The 27,361-nt window shown below is 37.8% G+C and overlaps 1 protein-coding gene across 2 annotated transcripts; it reads right to left on the minus strand.

The window, feature by feature from the left end:
* Positions 1 to 1,687: 1,687 nt before the first annotated feature.
* On the minus strand, positions 1,688 to 26,002 carry SREK1 (splicing regulatory glutamic acid and lysine rich protein 1). Of its 2 annotated transcripts, none has more exons than XM_084278651.1 (11): positions 25,982 to 26,002; positions 18,349 to 18,464; positions 16,927 to 17,091; positions 15,755 to 15,933; positions 15,044 to 15,174; positions 13,501 to 13,615; positions 8,028 to 8,147; positions 6,213 to 6,776; positions 3,976 to 4,071; positions 3,350 to 3,485; positions 1,688 to 2,363 (listed from the first exon to the last, which is right to left on the minus strand). In XM_084278651.1, the coding sequence occupies exons 2-11, from the start codon at positions 18,409 to 18,411 to the stop codon at positions 2,214 to 2,216; spliced, it is 1,719 nt and encodes a 572-aa protein (XP_084134777.1). In that variant the 5' UTR covers positions 18,412 to 18,464; positions 25,982 to 26,002; the 3' UTR covers positions 1,688 to 2,213. The 2 variants fall into 2 exon arrangements, with proteins under 2 accessions (XP_084134777.1, XP_084134776.1); XM_084278650.1 differs by lacking the exon at positions 25,982 to 26,002 and adding an exon at positions 18,756 to 19,006.
* Between the last annotated feature and the right edge of the window lie 1,359 nt (positions 26,003 to 27,361).

Genomic DNA, 27,361 nt, shown 5'->3' on the forward strand with positions numbered 1-27,361 from the left:
CCATATTTCAAATCAAAAGAAGCTGTGTGACTAAGACCAAATCAACTAAAAATACTCCTGTAATAAGTTTGTACCAGCAGAAACTTCCCTCTAAAATACTTAATTTTATTAGTGAAATGGTACCAAAGATAACAAGTATACAAACAATCTCTTTGCTCTATGCTACTTACACATCATAAATAAGACAGCTGTTGTTGCAAGACACAATCCTTCACAGTCTTCCTGTAAGCATACAGATTTGTCATTCTTTTATCAGAATAAGCTGTTTAGCAGCCAACAGCATGTGGCTTAAACATCACAAAAATGACTGTCTATACTTTACATGGTAAAGCATTTTCTATAGTTTTAAATGTACACAGTGGCAAGAACATTAAATCAGATCGAAAATGAAGAGTGATTAAGCAGCTTCACAATCAAACTGGGTTTCATTACATTAGGAATTGGGCAAATATTTCATTCACTATGATTCCCTCACCCCTCCCAGAAGAATCAAGGAAAAGGAAAACCAAATTGAAAGCAAATAGCTGATAGCCTATTAAATTTTCTGGGTGGGGTTTTTCTTTTCTTCTAAACTGAAAGAAATAACTCTTCCCATGAGGTAAGGCAATTAAGTCATTTGATTGCATTAAGTTCTATTAAAAATAATCTACTTGATTTTAGGTATAAGTAAGGTTTAAAGGTATGACTCTTACGAAATCTCATGTAACCAATTAAACTAGTTCAGAAAACACAACTCATGTTTTACCTTGACAAAATTATTAGTTTTGTCTTTTTACATGCTTTCTCTCCAAAGAATGAAAAAAACCCCAGAGTCTCTACCATCTAACTTCCATGAAAATTAGAACTTTTTTCCTAAAATTATTTATCCCCAATTCTTTGCATACAATTCCTTTTATATCACCCAACAGGTATCAGAGAAGATGATGGAGAGGTAACAATTAAGGCCATCCAAATGTAGGTTAAATGTTTAAAGGGCTCTTTGATGCAGGTGATCAGAAAATGCTTTGTATTCAGCTACTACTTTTGTACAGTGGTGGTCCCCAAATTGCATCTTTGCTTTTATCTATAAATCTCTTCTAAAAATAAAAAGTAAAAATGGAGCTTTAGTATTTTTAACAAGTGAATCAAACAACTGTTCTGACAAATCACTTGCATTCTTGTCTACAGTATGGTTGTGGCAAAATAGCAATAGAGATCATGTAAGATTTAGCTGAAAATGAGTAATAGCACATATACATTTCTAGAAAATACCACATTTTAAGAAGGCACTAAAGCATCTGCTTGTGCTCCCATATTTTTTTAAACAAATAAGAAAAAATTATTTTCATAATGGCACCTGTACTCTTTGCAGCTGAACAGACACACTGCAGTACGGCTCAAAAGAAAGCTCTAAGTTGTTATAGTATCGTACAGATGTGCTCACTTCTGGAAGGACAAAAGAAAACAACATAACAAAACAACCCCAAAACAACTCATTAACCTAACCTAAGTAATCTGTAACATGGCAATATTCCTTTTAGGAACAGAAAAGTAGCATGCATTGTTCAAATACTTGAAAAAAAAATAGCAATTTTAGGGTTATTAGTAAGAAATTAAAGTAACAAACCCCAAGAATCTCAAGCAGTGAGCAAATGAAAAACATACTAGTCTGGGGGTATTTAACATAGTAACCGTGTATCTATTTATGTTTAAAACCCCTTTTCCTACAGTTGCCATTACAAACAATAGAAGTGTGTATTTATGCACCATTTCCAAGCACATCAAACAGTACACATTGAATTTTCTTGTGGATTTTTTTAACCCACAAGGTAAAACAATATTAAATCAACAAGTATTATTTTAAACAACCTTCAATGCGTATCTGCAGCTTTTTTGGGTAGTACAGGTTTACATCTTTCGGTTTCTACTTATTTGTAACAGCTTATGGCAAAACTTAACATAAATCATTTTACAAATAAGTACAGCCATCATGGAAATGAATGGATTTTCAGAGATGAATAGTTCTGATGGCATTTGCCTTTTCATGGTATAACTACTGGTCCGTGCTCTCTTGCTTTACAGCAAGAAGACAACAAAGCTATCACAAGAATTGGAAGAGCTACTAGTACTATCAACACATTTAGGTTGATTGCTTTGACATTTTCTTCCTCATTCTGGGAAATAAAAAGCTTTGGATTTCATTCCTTAGTTGAATAAGAGGTCCACTCTTTGCTTTAAACCCCTTCCATTTTAATTGAGAGGTTTTCTTCATTAGGTTGACAGTTCCCATTCTGCTGTAGTTTGACTTCATCTGGTCTTTGTGCTTCTCTGTCTACTTCCTTGTCAGTTTCTGAATTCTGATCCTCTTTAGTGTGATCTTTGTCCTACCAAAAAAAATTTCATAAAAATGATGGCATTTTTGGCATTGTATGATGTGACTTACAACCAAATGTTGGTATTTTTTATTGTCTCCATTTTTCACATGCCTATCTTGTCATACTAAATTCTTATTAAAAAAGCCTCATTATGAAGTGCTTTAATTTCACCTGGGTGAAGCAGGCATTCGTAACAACCCATCACACAAGAAATTACTGCCATAAAGTGATCTTTGTTGTCAATATTCAGAAAGCACCAGAACAAGCAGCATCACAGAAACCTATGAAAAATAGCTCCAGAAATTAAGATTCCACTGCATTTTTAAAATAAAGCAGGATTATTTTCTAAATAAAACAGTATTATATTTAGTTCAGTAATTCTGAGTACAATAAACTACACTTTAAAGGCATGCAGCTTTTCAAATTCTACGATTAAACAGTTTGAAGATGTTTCTTTTCTTAAGCACACCACCTCCTATTTTAGAGGGGAAAATCCAATACCACTCTTCCCCAACCCTTCAGCTTTCCTGCTGCAGTTTGATATGCAGACCAGGGCCAAAGCAAACAGAGAGAGACTACAGAGTCTAAGTTTACTTTTAATATTATCTTTTCAGCTTGACAGGCACGGTGCCCCTGAACGCTGCTCCTCAGTTACACAGTCTGCTTCCCACTTGCTCATAAGGTAGGCAGGCTAGCCAAGTCCTAACAGAGCACAGAAAAGGAAAGAAGCCCAAAGAAAATGTTTCTGTAACCTATTTGCACAAGCTTCTATAGGTTCAGTAAAGTCCAAACACAGACTTGTCAAACTGGCCCACTACCCTGAACTGTAGGTCTCCAACTGGCAAAAGCTAAACCCAAATGGTACTAATTTGATAAGGAGAACAGAAGAAAAAGAAGGCAGGGAGGAGGAGAAGAAATAAGGAGGGATGGAATTTCAACAATAGCTCCACTACTAGGATCACTTCACTCTGTTCACTTAGCCATATACAGCTTACCTTCAAAGTAGTGGAGCTTTTGTCAGATTTCTCCTTTCCCTCTTTTTCTCTACTACTTTTTTTCTTGGAGGTGGAACGTTCTCTTTCTCTTCTTTCATTATTTGTATCTCTTTCTCTTTTCTTTTCTTTCTTGCTTCTGTTTAAGAAAATTTTTACTCAAATCAGAATTTGATAGAACAGCAACAACCTTCAAACTATTTAACTGCAAGTTAAACTCATCTGTGGGTTTTCAAAAAAACAAAACAAAACCCCAAACCCCACAACTCCCTCAAAACCAAAAGCTACCCAGACATAACAAAACCCCATTCCTAAAGACAAGGATACGTTTTGACTGTAGAGGGATAAAGAATGCATATGTTCAGGACACATGGTGTCTGCTAACTAAAAAACAAATTAATTTGTAGCTGATGAAGGGCACTTATTGATTTGAAGCAAATCTGCATTGTGAAAGATTTGAAAGTCTAGCTGAAAGCATACTAAAGCTCAATCCAGGAAGTTTTGTGTTTCGTTTAGTTTTAATTTCAAACTGAATCATACTGACCAGCTGAAATCATCTGAGATTCATGCAAAGGCAGTAAAACAATCAAAATACTGAATTCTTCCTCCTTTATTTATATCAAACTGACCTTCTTGGAGAAGGAGTTCGTGAAGACTTTCTTTTTGTTGTTTTGGACGTTTTCGGAGATTTGGAGGGACTTCTACTCTTCCTTTTACGCCTTTCTCTGCAGGACCAAGAAATTCAAGATAAATGAAAAAATAAACTCAGGAACCAGATAAAACCAGAAAGTTCTCCAAATGTTCTGACGCAACAACTAAGTATCCCTGATTTTAACATGTATCACCAAGAATATATGATCTTACAAGGAAAAAAAAAATGGTATATTTCAATTTGGAGGCTGTAAGTCAAAACAACAGTTGCACCCCTTCAGATTTTCAGGTTTTTGTTTTATGCTTGTAGTTATACCTTGTAACAATGGAAACACACTGAATTCACTTATCCTGTGTTAAGAGTTTCTTCAGGCAGAAAAATAATCCAATTGAAGACCCACAGTAAGACAAAAGGCATAAGTTCGGCAATATCAGCTTCGAAGGTGGCATTACAACACGGAGATCACTTTATCTTCAGTTCAGCCTAACCGAAGTTTAATTCTACCATTCCTCTTGGTTTACAAGCAAACAGTGCAAAATGAAGCTCTCAAAGGTGTTGTCAAGATCAGAGTAAGTTAACAACTGTTTTCCTCATAGTCCTTGCTCAGCAAACAGAATGTTATCAGTCTGTAACACACTGAAGTACAAGTATTCTACAAAACCAGCTGTTTTACACATATATGGAAAGTGCTGAAGTTGTTATTATGGAGTCTCATCTAGATTAGAACAAAAAACATACTGAGCAAACACACTGAGACATAAGTTAAAGCTAAAACTGAGCCAGTACAACTTCATTCAACATAAGTCAAGAAAAAATAAGTGATTCTGTGTCTCTTAAATCACACACAGAACTAACATTCTGTACCTATCTTCTCTACTAGCCTGTAAACATCTGTTGGAAAGGAAGCCAGATCCTCCTCTTCCTCTGTTCTGTCTCTTCCTTCAGCTAGGAATCACAAAGCCATCTGATTTGTAGTTCTTTCATGTCTGCTAGTAAAGCAAGGTCAGTTGCTTTGTTCCTGGATGGTCCTGTATTTTCTGTCCCCCCTTTACTTCTCCAGAGACAACTACTTGTGTTGTATTTTACACTCATCAGGTAAAGGATCAGCAGTCCAACTCTGATGCAGTGTAACTCTTGGGAACCGAATTGCCAGGTTATCAGACACTCTTCTCTAGAAAGGTTTGCAACCATTTCAACTAGGCAGCAGCCATCGCCATAATAAACAGACATCCCTAAAGGCAAGCTAACTAGGACTCTAGCCCAATCTATTCACAACTACTCTTCAAGCAACACAACTACTAGAGATGACCCAGCCCAATCTCTCACCTAGCACTTCATTCTCTCAAGGTAACAGTTAAAATTTGGTATCTACATTTGGCACGTGATTATTACTGAACTCTTTAATTCAGTATTCACCCTATTACCAAACACAGGTGCTCAGAAAACCTTTTCCACCTAAGCTTCTTAAGTTAGCTGCAACACTTTTCGAATACTGAAAAGTTAGTCCACTTATAGAGCTTATTATAATCAATCTCAGTCTCTCTTTTGCTGTGCTGAATTTATCTGGACTTTCACCCAGTGTAGCCTCCCTCAGAGGCAAAAATAATAGCTACATTAACTTGAATTTTCTTCCTGTTAACTCTCAGCACCATTACAGAATGTTACTTTTTACTTGTACCTGGTCTCCTAGCCAACTGACCAAGGTATCCTTACCTTTCAGATGAGACACATTCACCTTTCTGAAAGCTAGCCAGACAAGTGACAAGCTTGCTTCCTGCTGTTCAGCCATCCAGCTGAAGAGCGGCAAGTACTATTACCCAGCTGTTTCTAAGATTTACAGACCAACACTGTACTGTATGAAAGTGACAAAGGAACTCAGAATTTGATCAGGACAGAGATTAGATATGATGTCACTATCAGAACCTTTTGGATGGCTCCAATGGAGAGACATGGCACAAGAATCATCTACTTACTGTCCTCAAGGACTATAGTTATGTGAATGGCAAGCACCAGCAGCCCAACAAGAAATTATGTTCTAGCAGGCATCATATAGAACTCACTGTAATAAATTTTTCTGTATAGGAAAATCTACAAAGCTGAAATAATAAAAATGTCATTAGTAAAAGACATGGCGAAACTGATACATAAAGCTAGGATGGCACCTCACTGAGCTGTCAAGTCAAAGAAAAAAGCATGACAAATTTCTAAACAAACCTGCTGGAGCTACGAGATCTTCTTGAAGAGCTATAGCTTCTTGGGGGTGTTCTGGATCTCTTCTCTTTCTTCTTTTTATCATCTCTCTCTTTTTCCCTTTCTCGCTCCTTCTCCTTATCCCCATCTTTTTCCTTTTCTCTGTCTCTGTCCTTATCTTTGTCTCCTCCTTTGTCCTTATCTCCCTCCTTATCCTTGACCTTCTCTCTGTCTTTCTCTCCTTCTTTCTCAGTATCTTCTTTTTCCTTGTTCTGGTCTACATCTTCCCTGTCTTTTTCCTTCTCCTTATCTTTCTCCTTTTCCCTGTCTTTGTCCCTATCCCTATCTTTATCCTTGTCCCTGTCCCTATCCCTTTCTTTGTCTCTGACTCTCTCTCGATCTTTGTTTCTCTCTTTATCTTTATCCCTATCCTTCTCCTTGTCCTTGTCTCTGTTTCTCTCTTTATCACGCTCTCTTTCCCTGTCCTTGTCTCGGTCGCGGTCTCTCTCCTTCTCTTTGTCTCTGTCTTTCTCCTTTTCTTTGGCTTTTTCTTTTTCCTTGACCTTTTCTTTGTCTCTTTTCTTGTCCCTGTGAAAAGTCAAATACAAATGCATTAACTCACCTTTGAACCTACCAATTAAAATGACAAGCAACTCTTTAACATGTATTAATAAGGTAAAATATGCATCTGTGGTGAAAAATAGTAATTATTCAGTATTTTAGTTTTCCACCCCTGTTCAGCATGAAGTTCATGTAGCTATAAAAAAAACTGGAAACAAGCTTGGAAAAGGGGAGGTTAAGGGCCATGTTATTAGACCTTGAGACTGTGTCTCTTCAACTCACAGTTGTGTTTCTATACATACATAAACTGTCTACACTTAGTCAGAAGCCAGACGAACTCAACCATCCGTAAATCCACTCCTTACTGAAACTGTGTCCACATAAAACCGACTGCGGACTAACCAACCACCCCCACCTGAATAACGACAACTGACAGAAGTTTTTACAGTATTCTCTCACTGATGTTTTGGAACTGCTTGGAAGTCCAACAATTAATACAGAGAAATAAAAACAGGGATAGTATTTCGCCAAATGCCTTCAAAAGGCAAACGTAAGGTCAAAACTCAATCAAGACCATTCAATCCTCTAATGTCATTAATAATTATAAAATAATTGAAAAATTGTTAATATAATAAAAACCAGAAGAGAGGAAAACAGAGAGTCAGCTTCTTTGGGACAGGCAGAATGATTCATGTTCATCAAAAGAGTGAGAAAAATTCTAGTTGTCAATCCAAACAAAAATTGATCAACGCGCAGCTTTGGCTGGAAGATCACCATTTCACATTATTTGGAAGTGCAAGACTCCATCATTCCTTTCTAGCAGACACACATGAGTCCTAGACCTTCCTCTAAGACAGATGAAAATAAGAAACAGGAGAAAGTACAAGAGCAGAAATTGATTCGCAGGTCTTTACATGTCCTAGAGAACCAGGCTGACAGAATTTGCTTTATCTACTGGAACTGGTGCCTATGCTGGGATTTTTAAAGATTCTCAAAGAGACTCCTTCAGACATGAGAAGTCCTCATGTGTCCATGGTAAGAGCTGCTATGAAGAAAATTTACTCTACCCCAACCAAAACCAGTACACTCAGCATTAAAATTTACTTTCTGTAAAATTCACGTTCTATTATTTTGTCTCAGAGACAAAGCTTAGAGCCAGGTTAAAGCACTGAGAGATTGCATCCTTTACCATCAATTAAAAAGTATGTTAAAATTTTTTCAACAACTCTGTATTGTGTGCTAAGAAGAATGGTATCACTTCTGAGGAATGTAACTCACCGAGAATGAGAGCGACTCCTTGATTTCCACCTTTCTCTAGATCTAGACCGTTTCTTCAGGGGGCTTCTAGATCTGCGTCTGTCCTTGTGTCTTGAGAGTGATCTGTTGCCAGACCTACTTCTATATGAGTAAGGCCAGAAGAAAAATATTTAATATTGAAAAACATTTTAATTATTGAAATTTCATAAAAATAGGTCAACCAACAAAGGAAAAAAATAGACCTTGAATAAGTTTTACACTGTAGAGATGAAAATGTTTTCAGTGTTTTAGAAAATAGTAAAACAGGGAAGTAGTGACTATAGTTTAACCTTAGGGATGCAGGTGCCTCAACCAGTTAAGACTGGCCTTTAATCAGCATGTTTTCACAACTGACAGTAGCAGTAGTAAAGTGTATTAAAAAACCCAAAAAACTATCAACAGTTGTTTAAAGCATGTGTTTTCCACAAGTGGAAAAATGCAAGTTCATCTTTAAATGTCAATTTAGTTTGTTTCAATACAAAATAATACTAGGATTACTGCAGTGATATGTAAGGGGTTATGTTTCCAATTTGTGCTGAAAACAGTGATGATAATTCAGGATTGTTTTAGTTAATTAACTTCATTAGTTGCTGGTCACAATGGTGTAGTATGTAAACCTGTACTTACTGTACATATTTCCTGCAGTGCTGCTTATCACCTCTAGGAAAAGAGTCAGGTTTCCATTTTGCTGTAGTATGTGATGCTGACATATGATATAACAACATCACTGGTCATGAGATTAAGTTTGTGTTTGCATGTGTCACTGCTGTCATGCCCATACCTTGGAATTCAGTAATAACTGCACTCAAGAGAAGACAGTGGGGAGATACTTTCTTTTGCTCCCCTTATTCCGTCAGGCTGCTTACAGCAGCTTTTGAGGATTCTAAGTGTCCTCCTAGTGCTGTCTCCTGAAGTTATTTCAGGTCTTGTTTAAGGTTACAAAAAATTGTTTTAAGAATTCAAGTGAGGCTGGGTAGTTACAGGTAGCATGGCATATAGGAGAATATTGGCAGACATCAGCCATCGTAGTTTTATGTGGCTGGGTTCTGGTGGAGAAGGGGGACTACAGGGGTGGCTTCTGCATGAAGCAGCCAGAAGCTCTCTGCAGGCTCAACAGAGCAAACACCAGCCAGCTCAAGGCCAGAGTTGATGTTGACCAAGGCCAAGCCCATCAGTGACAGTCACAGCACCTCTGGGAACCACATTTAGGAGAAAAAAAACCCCACAGGCAGCTGCTTTTTGCTACCAGAGAAGGGAATGAGAAGGTGTAAGAAACTGTGCAGACATCAAGGCCAGGGAAGGGGGTGGGGAGGAGATGCCACACGTGCCAGAGAGGAAAATGGCCCTGCAGCCTGTGGAGAAACCCATGGTGGAGCAGGTGTCCCCCCCACAGCCCACGGAAAAGGCTAAGGCCCCACGTGCAGCCCGTGGAGAGGACCCACGCTGTTTGGAGCAGGTGTAGACATACAGAAGACACTATGACCCAGGCTAGAGCAAGACCCTGCCACCACTTGCAGCCCATGGAGAGAGACAGAGACACAGAGATGAGTGAACACCCATGCGGGAGCAGGTTTTCTGGGGAGTAGCTTGTGACCCTGTGGAGGACCAGGCTGGAGCAGTCTGGGCCTGAGAGACATTCTATGATTTATGACTGTGCACCACAGCAGTGACTCATGCTGGGGCAGCTGGTGAAGAGCTGAAGCCCTGTGGGAAAGGACTCACAGTGGAGAATTTTGTGGAGGACTGTCTCCCATGGGTGGGACCCCACATTGGAGCAGCAGAAGTGTCAGGAATGCCATGCCCCCAGCCACAGTAGAGGGGAAGAAGGGAGCAAAATCATGACTAAAGTCTGCTAAGAAGGGAGGGGTGAGGAGGAGGTAGAGGTGTTTTAAGATCTGCAGAAGGAAAACAGCTCATGAGGAACTGACTGAAACACCATTTCTCCCATTCCCTGCCTCTCCCCATGCCACAATGAGGAGGGGGAAGAAGGGAGAAATCATGACTGAAGTGAAGCCTGCTAAGGAGGGAGGGGTGGGGGAAGGTGCTTTAAGATTTGGTCACACTTCTCATTACCCCACTCTGGTGTCACTGGGTGTGCCGTGCAGTGTCATAAATTAGAGAGTTTCTTTCCTTTATTCCCTGTTGAATCTATTCTGCCCCTGGCACTGACTGTGGAATGATCTCTCCCTGTCCTTATCTCAACTCCTAAGCCCCTCAGTATGTATTTTCTCCCCTGTCCAGCTGAAAAGGGGAGTGATAGAGCAGCTTTGGTGGGTGTCTGGCCTCCAGCCAGGGCTACACAAAAACACCAGGGAATTTGCATCTTTAGTGGTTTAGAAGTTCATTCTCAAACAACCACAGGACACTGATAAAGTGATAGAATATTTGAAAGGAAAAATGCCGCTCTGTTTTTCAGTTAGCAGTCCCCCAGACCAAGTGGAAGGCTTGAGTGTACCTATGATCCTCTTGAAGAGACTTCTAAGTAATTTTTAGAAGTGAGTAACAAATACCATGAGCAGAACTAGAGGATCCCCTCATCCAGACAGGAGGAATAAAGGCACAATCAAGACTTTGTGGATCTGATGGCCTGGCATATCAGATCCACAAGACTACAAGGCTCTAGTGGACACCAGTGCACTTTGTCCTGTAATGGGACAGACCCATCTGTATTTCTGGTATGACAGGAGGATCCCAGCAGCTAGCTGTACTGGAGGCTGAAATAAGTCTAACTGGATATGAGTGGCAAAAATACCCCACATGTTCTGGTCCAGAAGCACCATGCATCCTGGACATAAGACTGCCTCAGAAGGTATTTCAAGGACATAAAAGGCTGCTGGTGGGGTGAGCTTTTGGCATAACTGCCTTGGAGACAGAGGAATTTGAATAGTTGTCTACTCTGCTCTGTGTCTCAGAACACCAGGTGTCAATTACTACAGTACACCAATGGCAACATCTCACCAACGCAGACTCCCTGATTCCCATCCACAAGATGATCTGGCAACTGAAGAGTCAGAGAGTTACCAGCAGAACCTGCTCACCCTTTAAAAGTCCAATATGACCAGTGTGGAAGTCCAATGGAGAGTGGAGGCTGACAATGGACTACTGTGGCCTGAAGTCACGCCACCCTTATGGGTGTTGCCATGCTGGACATGCTGCAACTTCAGTATGAACTGGAGTCAGTGGCAGCCAAGAGGTATGTACACCACAGCTGGCATTGCTGATGTTTTTTTCTCTCAATCCCTCTGGCAGCAGAATGCAGGTCACAGTTTGTTTTCATTTGGAAGGATGGCATGCACACCTGGAATCCACTGCCCCAGCGGCGGGAACACAGTCCCACCATTTGCCAGACTTCAAAGGGTGAAGCTCCAGAGCACTTGCAATACAGGGATGACATGGGTAACATAGAAGTTTTTGTGAAAAAGAAGAAAATAGTTCAAATCCTTCTGAAAGCTGGTTTTGCCATAAAGCAAAGTAAGATGAAGGGATCTGCCCAGAAGATGCAGTTTTTAGGAAGAAAGTGTCAGGACAGGCCCTGTTAAATCCCAATGGATGAGATCAACAACATAGCAACTATGTCTCTACCAACTAGCAAAACAGTAACACAAGCCTTAAGCATTGTAGATTTCTGGAGAATGTATATTCCAAATTACAGCCTGACTGTAAGCCCTCTCCATCAGGTGACACAGAAGAATGAGCAGTGAGAAGCATTTAAATAAATCAAAGAGCAAATAGTCCACACAGGAGCCTTTGAGTCAATCCGGGCAGAACCAAATGTAAAGAAAGTGCTCTATGCCGCAGCTGGGGAGAATCACCCTACCTGGAGTCTCTGGCAGAAAGCTCCAGGGGAGACTTCAGGTCAACCCCTGGGGTTTTGGAGTCAGGGCTACAGAGGATCCAAGGCCCACTCCAAGTGAAAAAGAGATATAGGCAGCCCACAAAGGTGTCTGAACTGCTTTGGAAGGTGGTTGGTACCGAATCCCAGCTCCTCCTGGCACTCTGGCTGCTAGTGCTGGGCTGGGTGTTCTCTACACATCATGCAACTGATACTACATGGAGCAAGTAGGTTGCACTGATCACACAGTGGGCTTCAACAGGAAAGCCCAGTTGCCCAGGAATTCTGTAGCTGATCATGGACTGGCCAGAAGGCAAAGATTTCACAATGCTACCAGAGGAGGATGTGACACATGTTGGAGAGTCCCCATCATGTAACAAACTGCCAGAAAATGAGACAGATTATGCCCTGTTCCCTGGTTGGCCCTAAAAAAAAATCATAGAATCATTTTAAGGTTGGAAACGACATCTAAGATCAAGACCAAGGTCTGTCCAATACCACCATGTTAACTAAACCATGTCATGGAGTGCCATGTCTACACATTTTGTGAACACCTCCAGAGATGCTGACTCCACCACTTCTCTGAGCAGCCTGTTCCAATGTCTAATCACTCTTTCAGTGAAGAAATTTTTCTTGATATCCAGTATTTCACTGTCCTGGGTTCAGCTACACTTGGCAATAACTAAAAACATCACTGTTATCAATATTGCTCTCATCCTAAATCATAAACACAGTGCTACACTAACTACTTGAAAGAAAACCAACTCTATCCTAAGTGAACCTAGCTGAACCCAGGACAGTCACATAGTAGGAAAGCATTTGAGGTGGAAGGCCACACTAGGAATCCTACATGACCAGTCACAGAAACTGCTGAAGGAAAAAGTGAATCAAGCCAGTTTGCAGAAGTGAAACCCATCTAGCTGGCTGTAAATATCACTGATTGAGGAAAGTATCCAATGGCCTACCCCTGAACCAACTTTTGGGTGGTGACAAATACTCTGTGGGGTTGCAGCAGTGGAAGCAGAGTAACTGGCAGTGCAGAGGGAAACCCATCTGGGCTGCCCCAGTGCAGCCAGAAACTGCTGCCCAGCTAGAGAGCCTGGTTGTAAAACTGTCATGTAGATGCTCATGTACCCAAGAGTCAGGCCATGGAGGAACATCAAAACAAACAGCAAGGTGGATCAGGCTGCTCAGACTGCAGTCACTTAGGTGGACTTGGACTGGCAACATAAGGGTGAATTATTTATACCTTGATGGGCCCATAACACCTCATGTCATCAAGGAAGATATGCAATACATAGATGGGCTTGTGATCACGGTGTGGACTTGACTGTGGACACTATCACACAGCTTGTCTGTGAATGTGAAACACGTGCTGCCATCAAGCACACCAGTAGTTAAAGCCCCCATGGTGTGTTTCAGTTAAAAGTAAATCTGAAAACATTTAGTATTTAGAGGGAAAGATTAATCTGTTGAAAGGCAAAGTTCCTGGTTACTCTGATCTGCTCAGTGTAAGTCAGTTATCTTCTCTACAGAGACACTTGCCTTTTAACTTGGTAAGAAATCTCAGTAACCATCACCATGCAAAAAATGGTCTTAGTCCAAAATAAAACCCATACCTACCTGTGTTTTGAGTGTGATCTTTTCCTTCTAGATCGGGATTTTGAACTAGACCTGGATTCTGAACGAGAGTGGGAACGAGATCGACCGCCTTTCCTTTCACTGCTCTTTCCAGACTCTGAGAGGAAAAAACCACTTTGCAGTGTAAGCTCAGAACATTTAAAGATCCCAGTTAACAATCTGTCACAAGTGGAATGTACCACATATAGTGCAAGGGGCCTACTCTTTGCACATCTTCCTTCCTTTGTAAATATCCTTCAGAAACATCCCAGAAAGTCATTGCACATACTCGTTGAGTGCAGCCATCCTGCAGCAGTACACATAAACCAGATAATTATAAACAGCTAGCTATTAGGAATGGGATTTATGTTGCTGCCACAATGCACAAGATCACAACATGTTTTCCTTTTGGTCTATTATTTGCTTTTTTTAAATGAGAGAAGAATAAATTTAGAGGGCATAATTTTGAAAACAGGCGTAAATGTAAATAGTAATTAGTACTTTCTGTACTTTTAGATATTTCACTCACTGTGCAAGTATTGAAGTTTTATTCTTCAAACATTTGTTTGTGGGAGGAAGGGATGGAGAGAACAGGGTGAAAAGTTTGATCCAAAGGCAGGGAAGTCAGAAACCTTAACAGTGACCTCAACAGACTTTGGTTCAGACTCTGAAAGTTTGTTATTCCACTGAACACTGCAGAAATGTTAGAACTATTTTTCTTCCAAGCCTAGAAAACAGAAAATACTCACCCTTTCCTCCCCAAAAGCCCTCAAAACTCTGCACTACCTAACCTATACAAGACAATGTCTGGGTTTAATAAGAAGAATGAAAAACCCCAACTGAAAAGGAAAAGGAGGGTCTCAACTGCAAGATTAACAAATTCAGAAGTATTTTATGCTGTGGTTTTGCAATCAGTTTAACTCAGCACTGAAATGTCTGTCCAACATTTCAACCCACCAACACCTTCCTCCCTGACCTGGTATCTCAGTGTTAGCAGGGGTCAGGAAACCAATCTGGATTAAAAAAGCACTTTACAGTATGTTAAGTTTTATCTCAGATTCATTCTCTGACCCCACTTGCTATAAGGATGCACAGTCTAGAGCCAACATGAAGAGCACAGCACAGGGACAAAATTAACCTGCTGCAGATAAGGAAAGCATAATATACATGCTAGCTCCCTACGATAATGAAACTATGGTATTAATGGAGATGGCTAGAGCAGAACAAAAAATATAAAGCATTTTCATCTAATTTTTTTAAGTACTTCAAACTTTAAAAGCACCAACATTTGGTATTTAGTATTAACTTTGTTTTTTTAGAACATTCAGTGAACATGCATCTGAAAAAAATAAGACATCATGAAATAAAATGTCAGCTTCATTCCACTGCTTTGATGCCTGAACACGATTTTGATTATTTTCTTCATTTCTAACAACATACTGCTCACCTTTGAATACCCTTTTCCTGTGTTTGAAAATGCTCTTAAAGGTTTGTGCAAAAGTACACCTAGATGATGTCTGTTAGGTCACAAATGTAATATACCTACCTGGCTCAATAGCTGCAGATATGAAAGATTGGGCTTCCCTTACTCTCTTCATCACTTCTTCCAGTTCCTTGGCAGCAGCTTGTGGTGTCATTTCAGGAGGCTTCACTATCGCATTATTGGAGTGATTTATTCTGAATCAAGGAAAAACCAAACCTTTAACTCCCAAACACTTGAAAGTGAAAATTAAAAATAACACCTCAACTACCATGTATGACTACAAAGTTCAAAGTTCAGCAAAACTACAGTTTTCTCCTAATACTCATTTGTCCGAACTATCTGAAATGTCTTTTATTGCTTTCAAGTCTTAACACTTTTATATAAATGCAGCACAGTATTTCTGTGTTAAATATTTTCTAGTAGAAGTATAGGAATCTACTTATCTATTTCCCATCAAATTTCTACATTAAGGCCTATCAATTACATGCACATATATAGAGAACTTACTTAATACTAAGGATTTTGCAAATTTTTTCACTATTACTGCTTCCACTACCACAAGATTAAATGTATTTTATTCAATGCCATCCATGTTCTATTTTCAGAGAGAGCGATGCCCAACCTTGAAGTTGGAGTTAAGAAAAATGTTCCAGCTTGTTAACAGGTCCTTATATGTAAAAATCACTCATCACAGCAGTCTCCTGCACAGAGTCATAAATGTACAAGAATACAAAGAAATCTTATTCAATAGTGATATGCATAATAATTTCTTACTTCAGTGGCCTGTCTCCAAACATAACTCCATTAAAGGCAAGAGCTCGAGGAACAGAATTTTGGTCTGCAAATTCCACAAAAGCAAATCGCGTTGGTTGTGTCTCATCTCCTGCCATTCGCACAAATTTGACTTCTCCAACTTGCTTGAAGAATTCAAGCAGCTGATCTGCTGTAGTAGTCTAGAAAGAATCAAAGAACGCAGCTGAAGTAAAATATATAAAGAAAATCACTTACCCAATGTAGCACGTAATCTAAGAGCTACAGATTCTGTAAAGATCTCTCCTTGCTACTACACAGGTGACATGAGTTTGGCCATGTTACACTTCATGTCACCTATTTTTTCTTCCACCTGTCTAAAGAATATACTACAATCTAAAATAGTGTGACCACAAGTCCTGGAGTCCTACATCTGGTTAAGAAAGCCTTTACACAGGATTTTGCACTTTTCAGGCACCCCGTTTGAAGTAACCGATGAGGAATTTCCTTGGATAACTGCGTCCAGGCTATCAACTGTCAATTTTGATCAGTTTAGAAAATCCAAACAGTGTAACAAGATTTAGCTTTCATCTGATGTTTTTTACTAGCTTCTAGCTTGTTTTATCGTGATCAATAATATTTCAACACTATGGTAGCTACTTTGACAGCTAAAAAAAGCCAACACTTACATTGCCATCAGTCAAAAGCATGTATTTTTTCAATTAATTCAATTAACTGCTGGAAAGAAAGCTTGACAGACCCAACTTTCCTCTTACAGAAACTCAAATGTATTTATGCTAATTTTTCAAATTCCACCAAGACATCTCATTTCATTTTACTGCACTTAGGCACAGCACAGTATTGTGGGGAACAGTTACCTTGATCTCACGAATTCTGAGCTAGCACAACCCAGCTGGACATTTTTTTAGCACACACCATCCTGAACAGCTACAACTACCTTTAGCTACAGCTTGATTTCTCTGGCATACTGCCAAAGTGAATTTCACAGTCTCATTTGATCTGATTGTCACAGGAATATTCAATATTTGAAATACCACTAGTAACCAAAAGACCTGGGTTTCTTGTTTCAATTCTTACTGTCATCAACTAACAAAAACTTTTACAAGCAAGATTAGAACTCAAATTACAGTTCTATACCTTCCATTAGTATTTCCATCACACATAAAAAAAGCTACCTGGGAATTCAAGTTTCCAACATAGACTGTTCTCCTTATTTCATCAATTTTGGATGGATCCACATTCCCCATAATTGGTGGTTGTGGTATTTCTCCCAGTGCAGTAATGTTAGGGTCCAATGCTGCTGCTGGTATAGCTCCCAAAGTGCCAAGCGAAACACCAAGCTGGAAAAGACAAACCAGAATATAGTTTGCAACCAAGCACTGGTGGTAGATATTTCACTTGTTAATACCTGCCTACCTTATGCATTTCTATAAAAATAAATCTAATGAATATAAATGATAGTTTCAACTTTAAGGTCCCAGTCAAGCACTTTTTATGAAAAACAATAAATCCATCCATAAATAACCTTCCATAGTTAAATGTTTTCTGCACGCTACCAGTTAGCATCTTATCGAAGAGGTCAGGATAGGGAGATGCAGTGTATCAACCAGAAAATACTGAGGCTTGAATTTCTAATGATTGCAGTCAATCAAATTGAGGAAGATGCCTTTAGATACTGCTAGTGTTCTTGGGCCTATTCGTTCTGTAATAGGAAACACCAAAGGGAAAAATAAGGTACCTTTAGGACAAACGCATCATGTAAGGCAAGATTAATTACAGTCAAAATGCAGAGGATATTAAGTCTAAGTTCTTCCTAGTCACTTCCTAGAGAATGAGGACAATACAGATCTAATTTCTGGAATTGGGAATTGAAGTCTTCTCTGGGAAATGTTACTAAAAAAGGGCACTTAAAAGTCACCAATAAATTGGTTTGCTAAGTTCCTGGTTTGAATTTTGTTTTCTTCACCCAAAAAGTCTTTCCAGCAAAGAGATTTTCTAACAAGTGTGACAAATTCTCAACAAGCCACCAGTAGTTTTATTTTTATAACAAAAAATACTCTATTTTAACTTGAAATTTTCCCTGAATAGTTCACAGCAGTCTGATGTCAATAAAGGCTTACAGAGACAAAAGTGAACAGAGCAGAAGTAGCAGCAGCCAACTCCCTATGCTTTTTGTAATAAAAATAATGTTATGCAAACAGTCAAAAGCCCTTTTGCAGATATGTCGAGTAAAAGCACCCTAATGCCACATTTTAATATTCCAAAGAACTGTGTCAAACTAATTTTGTCCAGTGCCAGTGCTGTCCACCTTGTAAAAATGTGATTAAACATAATAGTTAAAGGGTCTAGGGAAGGACAAGAATTAAAATTGTCACAATCCAAACCAGTATTTACCCAATGTTTTGCGAACTAATATTCTGAAAGAAAACCCCAGGAAAGGTAGTACACAAACATCTTGCAATCCACCCTCAAAAGAGGTACCACACCTTAACCCTCTCCGATGTAGCACACAGGAGGCCAACATCCATGGATAAGATAGTTCTTGCTCTCTGAACATGGCAATGGCTGAGTATAGAGGCAAGCAGAATTTTACTTACTGTAGTCAAAGGGGTTGGTGTAGGTATGGGAAGCAACCCTGCACCAGGCATCAAGCTTGTCATAGTAGGAGCAGGCGCCAACAGAGAAAGGGCTTTGGCTTCATCTGGGATTTTACCTGAAGAAGCAAATGAAAATATTACACAGAGTTGGAATGCTACACAGATGTTACCTGTTCTATGATTTTACAACTACCCTTGCATTTAAAAATGTAATAAATAACAACGAATCTATCTACCAGATCCTTACAAAAGAAACAAATAAGAACTTAAGTTTTTCCTTTTACCCTGCTCTACTAGGAAAAACAGAAGTGAGCAAAACTTCAAAGACTAGAAATCTCATTAATGGATTATTATTTTAAAAACTGAATAATGTATACAATTATTTAACACTTTGAGCTATGGGTCACCTGTACTGGAAACTTAATGTTCATGAACCAAACGATATCAAGCATGGACGCTTTCCCAGGGCGGTGTTTTCGCGGTGATCGAAAGTTGTTTTACACATGACAACCGTTCGTGTTGGCTGCATCACTAATAGCACACAGAACATCAGATACAGAAAAGAAGAACATTTTTTAAAGTTTAATCCCCAGAAATGGCAAATAACCAAATCAGTAAAAGAAAAAAAAAAAGAAGAAAGAAAAACCAAACTATGTGCTAACTGAAATCTGTGCTTATTTATTCCTCTGGTAGTACCTGCTTTGGATGTAAAAATAAATGAAAATAAAATACTGACTACTGAACTATTCTGACTCCACAGAATACATACTGTGAGTGAGGTTGGAGGTAGAGAAGGAAAAGACAGAAAAAAATAAGTCACCTCGGTTTATCTGAAGCTGATGTATTTCCTTTAAATTTACTGAGAATGAAGAAAATCCTAAAATACCAGCTAAGCAAGTTGTATTTTCCAGAAATAGGTATATCCTATGATTTTAACCGAATTATATTCCCCGTGATGCTAAGATTTTATATAATAATATCTAATCTGAATTAAATGTAGGTTAGACTGTTAACACCCTAAAAATCTTCAAAAATCAAAAGATCTAATAGTTAAACAATTGTGAGTACCAATTAAGTGTACATATTAAATTTGAAATGCAAAAGATTTAAACTGGTACAAATACTAGAAACTAAAAAAACTACAGAAAGAACTAATTATACTAAGTACTTATGATCTATTCAAAATTACTGTGATAACTGTACATATGCTACCCAGCTGAGCCCTTTGGTATTACCCCATGCATATCGAAGTAAATGTTTTAGTGAAACTTTGATTTAAAAGTCAAGTGGCTTTTACTGCTTTGGTTCAAACTGTATGTGTTTTAATTACAAAAACTATAACTTTAGGCTTTTGAAATAAATATAAAAATATTCTGTCAAAAAGTAAAACATGATGTGTTTCAAAACAGTCTGCAGTTTTAGCTATAGGAGTTCCAGTAGATGCCACAGGAAATGTGCTACTTTAAAAAGAAAGAGAAGTGCTGCAAAACTGTTTTACAGGTCTGCAGCAAGGACTGGGACCAAAGGACAAACAAATCTAAATGAAACTTAATTGATATGTATCATGGGTGGAATAGAAAAGATAAAATAACAGTACCCATCTTTTTCTCATGCTTCCTATTTACATTTATCTATGTTAAATTTTGAGGCACCTTGCTCCTTAACATGTAATAAACCACTTGATTTTGCTATCTAAAGGAGAAAAATAGGAAAATTATTAGCACTTAAGAATTAACTGTGCAATAATGACTTCCAGGGCTTTTTTTAAAACATGCATGAATCCAAGTCATCATCACAATGTTCAGCACTCTTAAAAGATCTCATTTTGAAGTCCAGCATGCAATAAGAGTTGCACCTGATTTGCCTGACTGCTCATGAATATCAGATACTTTGCTGCACATCCTGCCTAATATGTAGCTAACTAACAGGCTTTTGAATATACAGTTCCAGCAGCTGTGCATGCAAATTAGGCATAGAATTATGTATCAGTTCTTCTGAAAACTGAAATACTGAAGGGTTTTTAAACAACTAGCAAACCAGACCTTATCCTGAACAGATAGCATCCTGCAATTAACTGGACACTCTTGCAGGCTTCTAGAGGATCAACAGACAAGGTGCAAGTAAATCTAACGGCAGAAATGCCTCCTCAAGTGGCATGTTTGAATTCTAATTCAGATCCTAGGTCAATGACATACATAAGTATATGCCTAATTTAAGTATGCGCTTACATACAGCCAATTCAATATACACTTAACCAGACAAACTTAAGAGATGCTTAGTCATTTTAGCCTTTTCATAGTAAAAACTGACTAGGCACATAACTGCACATGAGAATGAATCAGGTTCAGAAAGGTACTTAAATGCATATCTAAACTTCAAGTCATCTTACTAAAGTAATTGGAATTATCCATTTGCTCAAAAGTTGCTCAACAAATCCATTGAACACTTTCAGTTAAGTACACTGTGACAGCAGTTCAAAGAATGAATAACATGCATATCTGAATTCTGAAGTTAGCAGCACTATTTCCAGAATACTTCGGTCCTTCAAAAATCTAATGTTTTATTTTAAATACAGAATCTAGTTGGTCAGTTTCATGTCACCAACAAAGATCCATTTATTTTATTCAGGAATGAGAAAGGGTTTATCTCTACATAATGAAAATTTGCCTGAATATTCATATTGTCATTTCAAAAAATCCTTCTCAAGCTTTTAAGATCAGATGAAACTTTTTAACAATTCTATAGAAAAAAAATAACATGGGGAAAAAAAAAGAGAAAATCTGAAATACCTTGCAAATTTGCTTCCCTGTTCTTTACAGTTTTGAAAAAAGAAATTATGTGAGGCCAAACAACCTCACAAGTTACTGGCCTTAAGTTTCGGAGTTTATAAATCAACTCACAGAGATAAAAAGGAGCACAAACCCATAATGATACAACAAAACTTGGATTATGTTGCAACAAATTAGGACTGCACTTTAAGAATAGCTGTTTCATTTTTTAATCTCATGGTATTTAAAAACTGAATGGAAATGTGTTCAAGATTCTTATTTTCTAATGAAGGAAATAGACAAAAAAAATATGCCATATCTATATCACATCCTTATAAAGACTTCCTAGAAGCTCTTATGTTTAGTAAATTACAGATTCTGTGATCATTTATTTATTGATTCTTCACTTTGCAAAGAAATCTGGAAGCAGATGTAGATTAGCTATGCATTGCTTAGAAACAGTTTATGCTTCTTAGGAAAGGTACAGTTGTCCTAAGTTATCAGTTAGGATTGTTATTCTTGTGTATTATCAAAATGCTGAAAAGCCTTAGACAAGCTCATCCATATCAGAATCCTTTTGCTAAATGCTGCACAGAAATATCTGAGTTTAGCAAGTACTAACACCAATACTTTTACCCCCCTCCAATTAGTTTCCTACTCTTTGTACTGAAACTACATGGTTATTCGTCATCCCTGAACTGCTTCTTCAGGAATAAAGTTTGCTTGTTACAAAAATACTTACATTTCACATCTCCTTTAAACATAACTAAAGGAATTGTTATTTTCCTGCTAAATCAATGAGAAATGCATACTTAGGAATAAAATAATTTGTGTGATCCAATTCATCATTCTGATTGGATTTAGCAGCAGTAAATAAAGAGATTATACCTACTGGCAATTACTTCAACTGCCACAGCTAAATCCAACAGAGATCACAAAGCTCTTAAGCTGCAGTGCGCAGCCTGGTGCATTACAAGAGTGAAACCAATTGATCCCAATGCAGCTGGCTGGCAAGAGGAATGCCTGAGGACTAGACACACCACCTAGTCCCACCACTTCTTTCTCAGGGCTTGTGTTTCACAGGAATAAGAACATCATTTAGGGCTAAGAACCTTCTCAATCCCTCTAGCATGAGCTGCCAGGGCTTCTGAGATTGTGAGATGACTGAGAAGCATTTTTTTTTTAAACTTCCTATTGAAACAACCACCACTGAAGTATGTCAAAGTGCAATACACACATACACACACACACACACACACAGAGAGAGAGAACTGATTCAATCTTCCCACAAATAACAGTGTTAAAAGACAATGTGCCTCACACAACACATTCCAACCAAAACTTCAGGCTGCATTTGTACTTATGAGTGGTAAACAGTTTTTTTCTGAAAATTATCAAAAGGATGAAATCTTACTGCCACTGACCTCACTGGAGCAAGGTTTCATCAGAAGCAAACAAGTATTTCATGATATTCAATATTCATGAAAGTTCAATTTAAAAAATACTCAAACTCTTCATATTAGACATAAATAGTAAGCTTTCTTTTAAGCAGACCATGAAACCTAAAATAAAACTACTCTGCCAAGAAGAGGAAAAATAGCAGAGAAAGATCATGAGTTTACTTAGTGAAGTTAATTTCTCTAGAAGAGTTTCAGGTCATAAAGCATAAAGAATGAAGGTATCTTAAAACTGATATATTTTTCACTATTCCTGTCTTCTGCCACAATGTGCTTATCTGTTGAATTTAGATGCTTAAATGTATTCCAAGTCAAATTCATCTGCAATTCACTGCATAAAAATTAAATCATATTCTAAACTCTGTGTATACCATCCACCATTCATAAGCAGCTTCAGGTCAACTTCAAAATGAAACACTGTGAATCCTTTACAAAACACCATTTTTACAGAACTGAAGTACCAGTTCACAAGTACAAGGGAAAGAGATTTTAACAGAACAAAACAAAAAAGGGACAAAATAAAAGAAAAATAAAAGAAACAAAGGAAAGAAAGCAAAATAAAATAAAAACAGAGACAGGGCGTCCATCTTCAGCAGGTCAGACTTCGATCTCATTTCCCCCATGAAGGTTTCACTTGTCGGCAGGTTTAGTGGCATGGCAAACAATGCCTAACTCAGGCAAGTGTAACAGGTCTGCCTTGGCCAGTCTAGTCATCTAATAATGCACAAATATCACACAGAGAAAACATATAAAACCAAATTAATAGTCAAATTCCATCTACCAGATAATGTGGACATAAAATTTAGAATGATTAGGGTGGCATCTTTGTTTATCTTTCAACCTTTGTGTTCTCAAAGTATAGTGATTAAAGAAAAACCTACCAATACACACACAAATCATTTTGAGAGCATAATAATGTTACTTTACAATTACATTTTTATTAAACTTTTTTAAAAGTCACAAGATATTGATTTCATGGTTTAGTGATTCCCTCCTCATACTCCCTAGATTTACCACTATATACACTCCAAATTTCAGATTTTATTCTGTTCTTTTGAACAGTTTTCAGAGCTCCATTTTACCTCTCCTCTGTTCAATCTGGCGCATGAAATGTTTTATTACTGGCACAGCTGGCCAAGGATATAATTTTACCTTCCCATAGACTACAAACATCACTATTTTTGAAGTCCAAGATACAATCCACTGACTCCATTAACAATGCATCACATAATAGTGAATAAAAACCTTGCAGCCTAGTTGTCTCCAAAGCCATACTTATTCCACACAATAAATTTCTCAGAAAGTTAAACGCATATAAATTCAAACCTTAATAAACCAGAATTAGCAATTCTGTTAGAAAGTTACATGAAAAGAGCATTCTGACATTAAAAAAAAAATTGACCTCACATCCCAATTACTTGTTCACCTAATAATGGCATAAGTGTCTTTGGGGTCCAGAATGATTCTGAAGTGACAATTTCTTGGTAATACATTTTCTCAGAAACACCTAATAATAAGTCAGCTACAAATAGGGTTGGAACAAGATTTGTCAGTACTTGAATTTTATACTTTCCATTCACTGCCCACCATCAAAAGACACAGGAAAATGTAGCTTTACCTCCCTGTTGCCATATCTCGCCAGGCAGTGCAGTGATCCCATCACAAAAAAAATACCACGAAGTGTTGTTCATTCATTAGGCAGCAATCTTCCCTCTCTGGCAGTACTGAACCAGTGTTAAGGTCTTTTTGATGAAATGAAAAACTAAGATCCTGAACAATTTGTAATCAATTACTGAGGGGCAATTTTTCAATAAGGACTCTGATCCCATTAGCCTCTACCCCATTAGCCTCTACAGAGCTTCAAGTGGATACAGCAATATCCTCTCCATATTTTAAGAACAAGCTCAAAAAACAAATTCAAAAAGCCTCCCTTGGCATAAAAACAGCTAAAAACCTAGGCTTGACAGAGACATGTGCCATATGCCCCTATTAAAAAGGCTACAGGAATAGGCATGGTAGGTCAACATAGCCTTTAGTCAGAGTACTTATAAATTCTATGAAATTTTTGAGACTTATCAGAGTTTGACAGGAATATTCCAGATCATTATTACAGCAGCAGTAATCTTATAATAGCCAGATCATGATGTGCCAAACATGCCAAAAAATGGTTCTCTGGAATGACTGTGAACAAACTCTAAGAAGTCAACAGTATTTTTTGAACCAAAACCTGACTTTCAGAGATAAAAAAAGTTATGTTAATAGCAGGTATTTCCGGACCTGCTGCAGCCTATTGTTCAAACACTCTGAATACTGTTGTTCACAGCAAAACAACTACCACGTTCAAAGTGAAGTTGGGTTCACTCTACCATCTGGAATGTTTCCACTCGGAAGAGGCAAAAAGTCCAGGACCAAATGGGTAGATGCTCAATTCCACAATGATCCCAGTGAAGTCAATGGGGCTTTGCCTATCTACCATACACCTACCACAAGGCCATGCTTCACACTGAAGCTTTACTCAGAACTGCACTATTACATTAACAATACAAACTACCTTGTAGTCAGCACAGGTATAAAAGTATGGCCTGAAAGATAGTTAACGGAACACTTGTAAATTTAGTATTTACCAGGCATTCGATTTTATTAGGAGTTTTTAAAACACTTTATGCTGGAAGCATTCTGTGCAGATCACTGCATTTTTAAAGAGATAACTAAAGTAAAAAATGAATACCAGTATACAGAAGAAAGCCTTTTTATGGCACACAAAGTAATAGTTTATACCATAACAAGAAAGGAAAATTGAATTATTTTCAGTAAACTAGCAAGTAAACATTTATATCCAAATAGTAATTATCACCATGAATGCTAAATATTTTACATTAGACTATTCTAAAATGGCCAAATGCATATACCATGTATCTATGAGACAAAATCGGGATTCAGCCTAAAAAAACCTGGAAAAATAATCAGTATCTTAAAAAAAAGAAAGCCACAAAAAACCCACCACAGCAGTAGTGACACATTAAGATCCAAACTGCAACATTAACAGTGCCAAGAAGCTGCCTAATATTCTCAGTGCTCCATTGACTTCAGTGAGAACTCTATGTGAGAATAAGCTTCACAACACAAACAATATGATGGAAATTATTTTACCTTCTTTTTCCTTAATATGTAACAGCTATGGAAAATTAAATTACAATCAAAACCAATCTTTCTTATAATGCTGATTTTAAATTAAATCTATATAATTAGGTTTCTTCATGCAATTTGCAATTTTGTTTCAAGATACTTTTTTTCAAAAAGCAGTAAAAATAGAACAACAACAAAGCATCACCTCCTTACATGGAAAGCTAAAAACAATTAGCAGACATGACAAAGACCACCATTAAAAAGAATGTCTAAAATACCAACCTTCTGCGCAGGGCACAACTATCAGAGCTCTGTCAATAAAAACCGTGTTAGTTAGATGCTGGGCCACACCAACACTGGATGCTTCACGAAACTTAATATAACATACTTTGGAGGAAAAAGCAAGAGGTGCGTTGCTGCAAAATAAAAGAAAAAAAATAATTAGTGACATTAAGTAGTTGCATGTATGATTTTAGACTTCCTAGAAAAGTTGCCAGAAGGCAAGAGCATAGATATTTACTCATTTTCTCACTTAAACTATGCCATTGAAAAAAGCACAGCATAGCATAGCATAGCATGTTCTCCATTTTAACAGAAACTTATAGAAGCTGAAATCCCAAATTAACAAGGCTAATTTTCTTAAATCCTGCTAAACAACATTTCAAATTAATATTTTAAGTAGCATATTAACTTCATACATTTGTCAATTGAGTAATTTATAGTTTTTTCCTCCAAATAATTGTTTGGGAAAATCAAACCCCACACTCAGTCATGTTTTAGTGGGTCCTTCAGATACTAGCCCATAATAACCAATACTCTGAGTTTTCATGAAAAATGTTGTTAATTCTTGTTAAAAAAAATAAAAAGCACTTCTTCAGAGTACTTTCAAATGTTAGGTCTTAGTTCATTAATGTAAGAAAAATCCTTTTCATCATCTGCCTTAGTCTGGCATAGTGTAGTACAGGACAACACTTAAGAGGTAAGAGGAATTGATTATTCAATTAGGAGGAGGAAGAAAAATGGTAATTTTCCATATATATGGACACATACAGTAAGAAGTGCTAGACAGCACAACACAAACACTAACCTCAAATAAACACTAAACTCAAAATGGAAGAGGTTGCTTTAGAAAATGTATATTCTAGTCAAGGTGTGTAACCTTCAATCAGTTCATTTCTTTATATGAGGAAGTACATGTGAAACCTTCAAAGAGTGAATGCAATAGGATGTTGCTTGAACATCATCAATTTCCATTTGAAAAGACCATCTGTATTTTACCAAAGCAGTAACTCACAGAAAATACCCTGCATACACTGTTTCATCATGACCCTCCCTCAGCTGAAACAGAAACACTGGTCAACTTCAGGGAAGCCCCAGAAGCAGCTCAAATTTAGCCTAACCTCTCTCATAGTCACTCAGTACTCCCAAAGTTGTATGGAATTAGACTTTAATATGTAAATACAAGCTTAGAAATTTTAGACATTATTTAATCACATCAGTTGCATAAGCTAACAAAGAACTTAGTCTGAGGCAGGCAGACTGGTATGTTTCTGGTTCCCAGAAAGCTAACACCTGGCATTCACGAACACTTATGCTGGAAAATTCTGATTCACTTGTAAATTCAAAAACACTGAGGAGGGAAAAATAAACAAGGAGTGGGAG

This window comes from Gallinula chloropus, assembly GCF_964237585.1.
Source record: "Gallinula chloropus genome assembly, chromosome: Z".
NCBI classification, from domain to species: domain Eukaryota; kingdom Metazoa; phylum Chordata; class Aves; order Gruiformes; family Rallidae; genus Gallinula; species Gallinula chloropus.

Coding starts and splice junctions, on each gene's coding strand:
- SREK1 (XM_084278651.1), bottom strand. CDS start 18,411: ATGACAAGCTTGATGCCTGGTGCAGGGTTGCTTCCCATACCTACACCA. Junction 15,934..16,926: donor TTGGAAACTTGAATTCCCAG/GTAGCTTTTTTT, acceptor GATTCTTTCTAG/ACTACTACAGCAGATCAGCT. Junction 2,364..3,349: donor AAAGCTCCACTACTTTGAAG/GTAAGCTGTATA, acceptor TTTTTTTGGTAG/GACAAAGATCACACTAAAGA.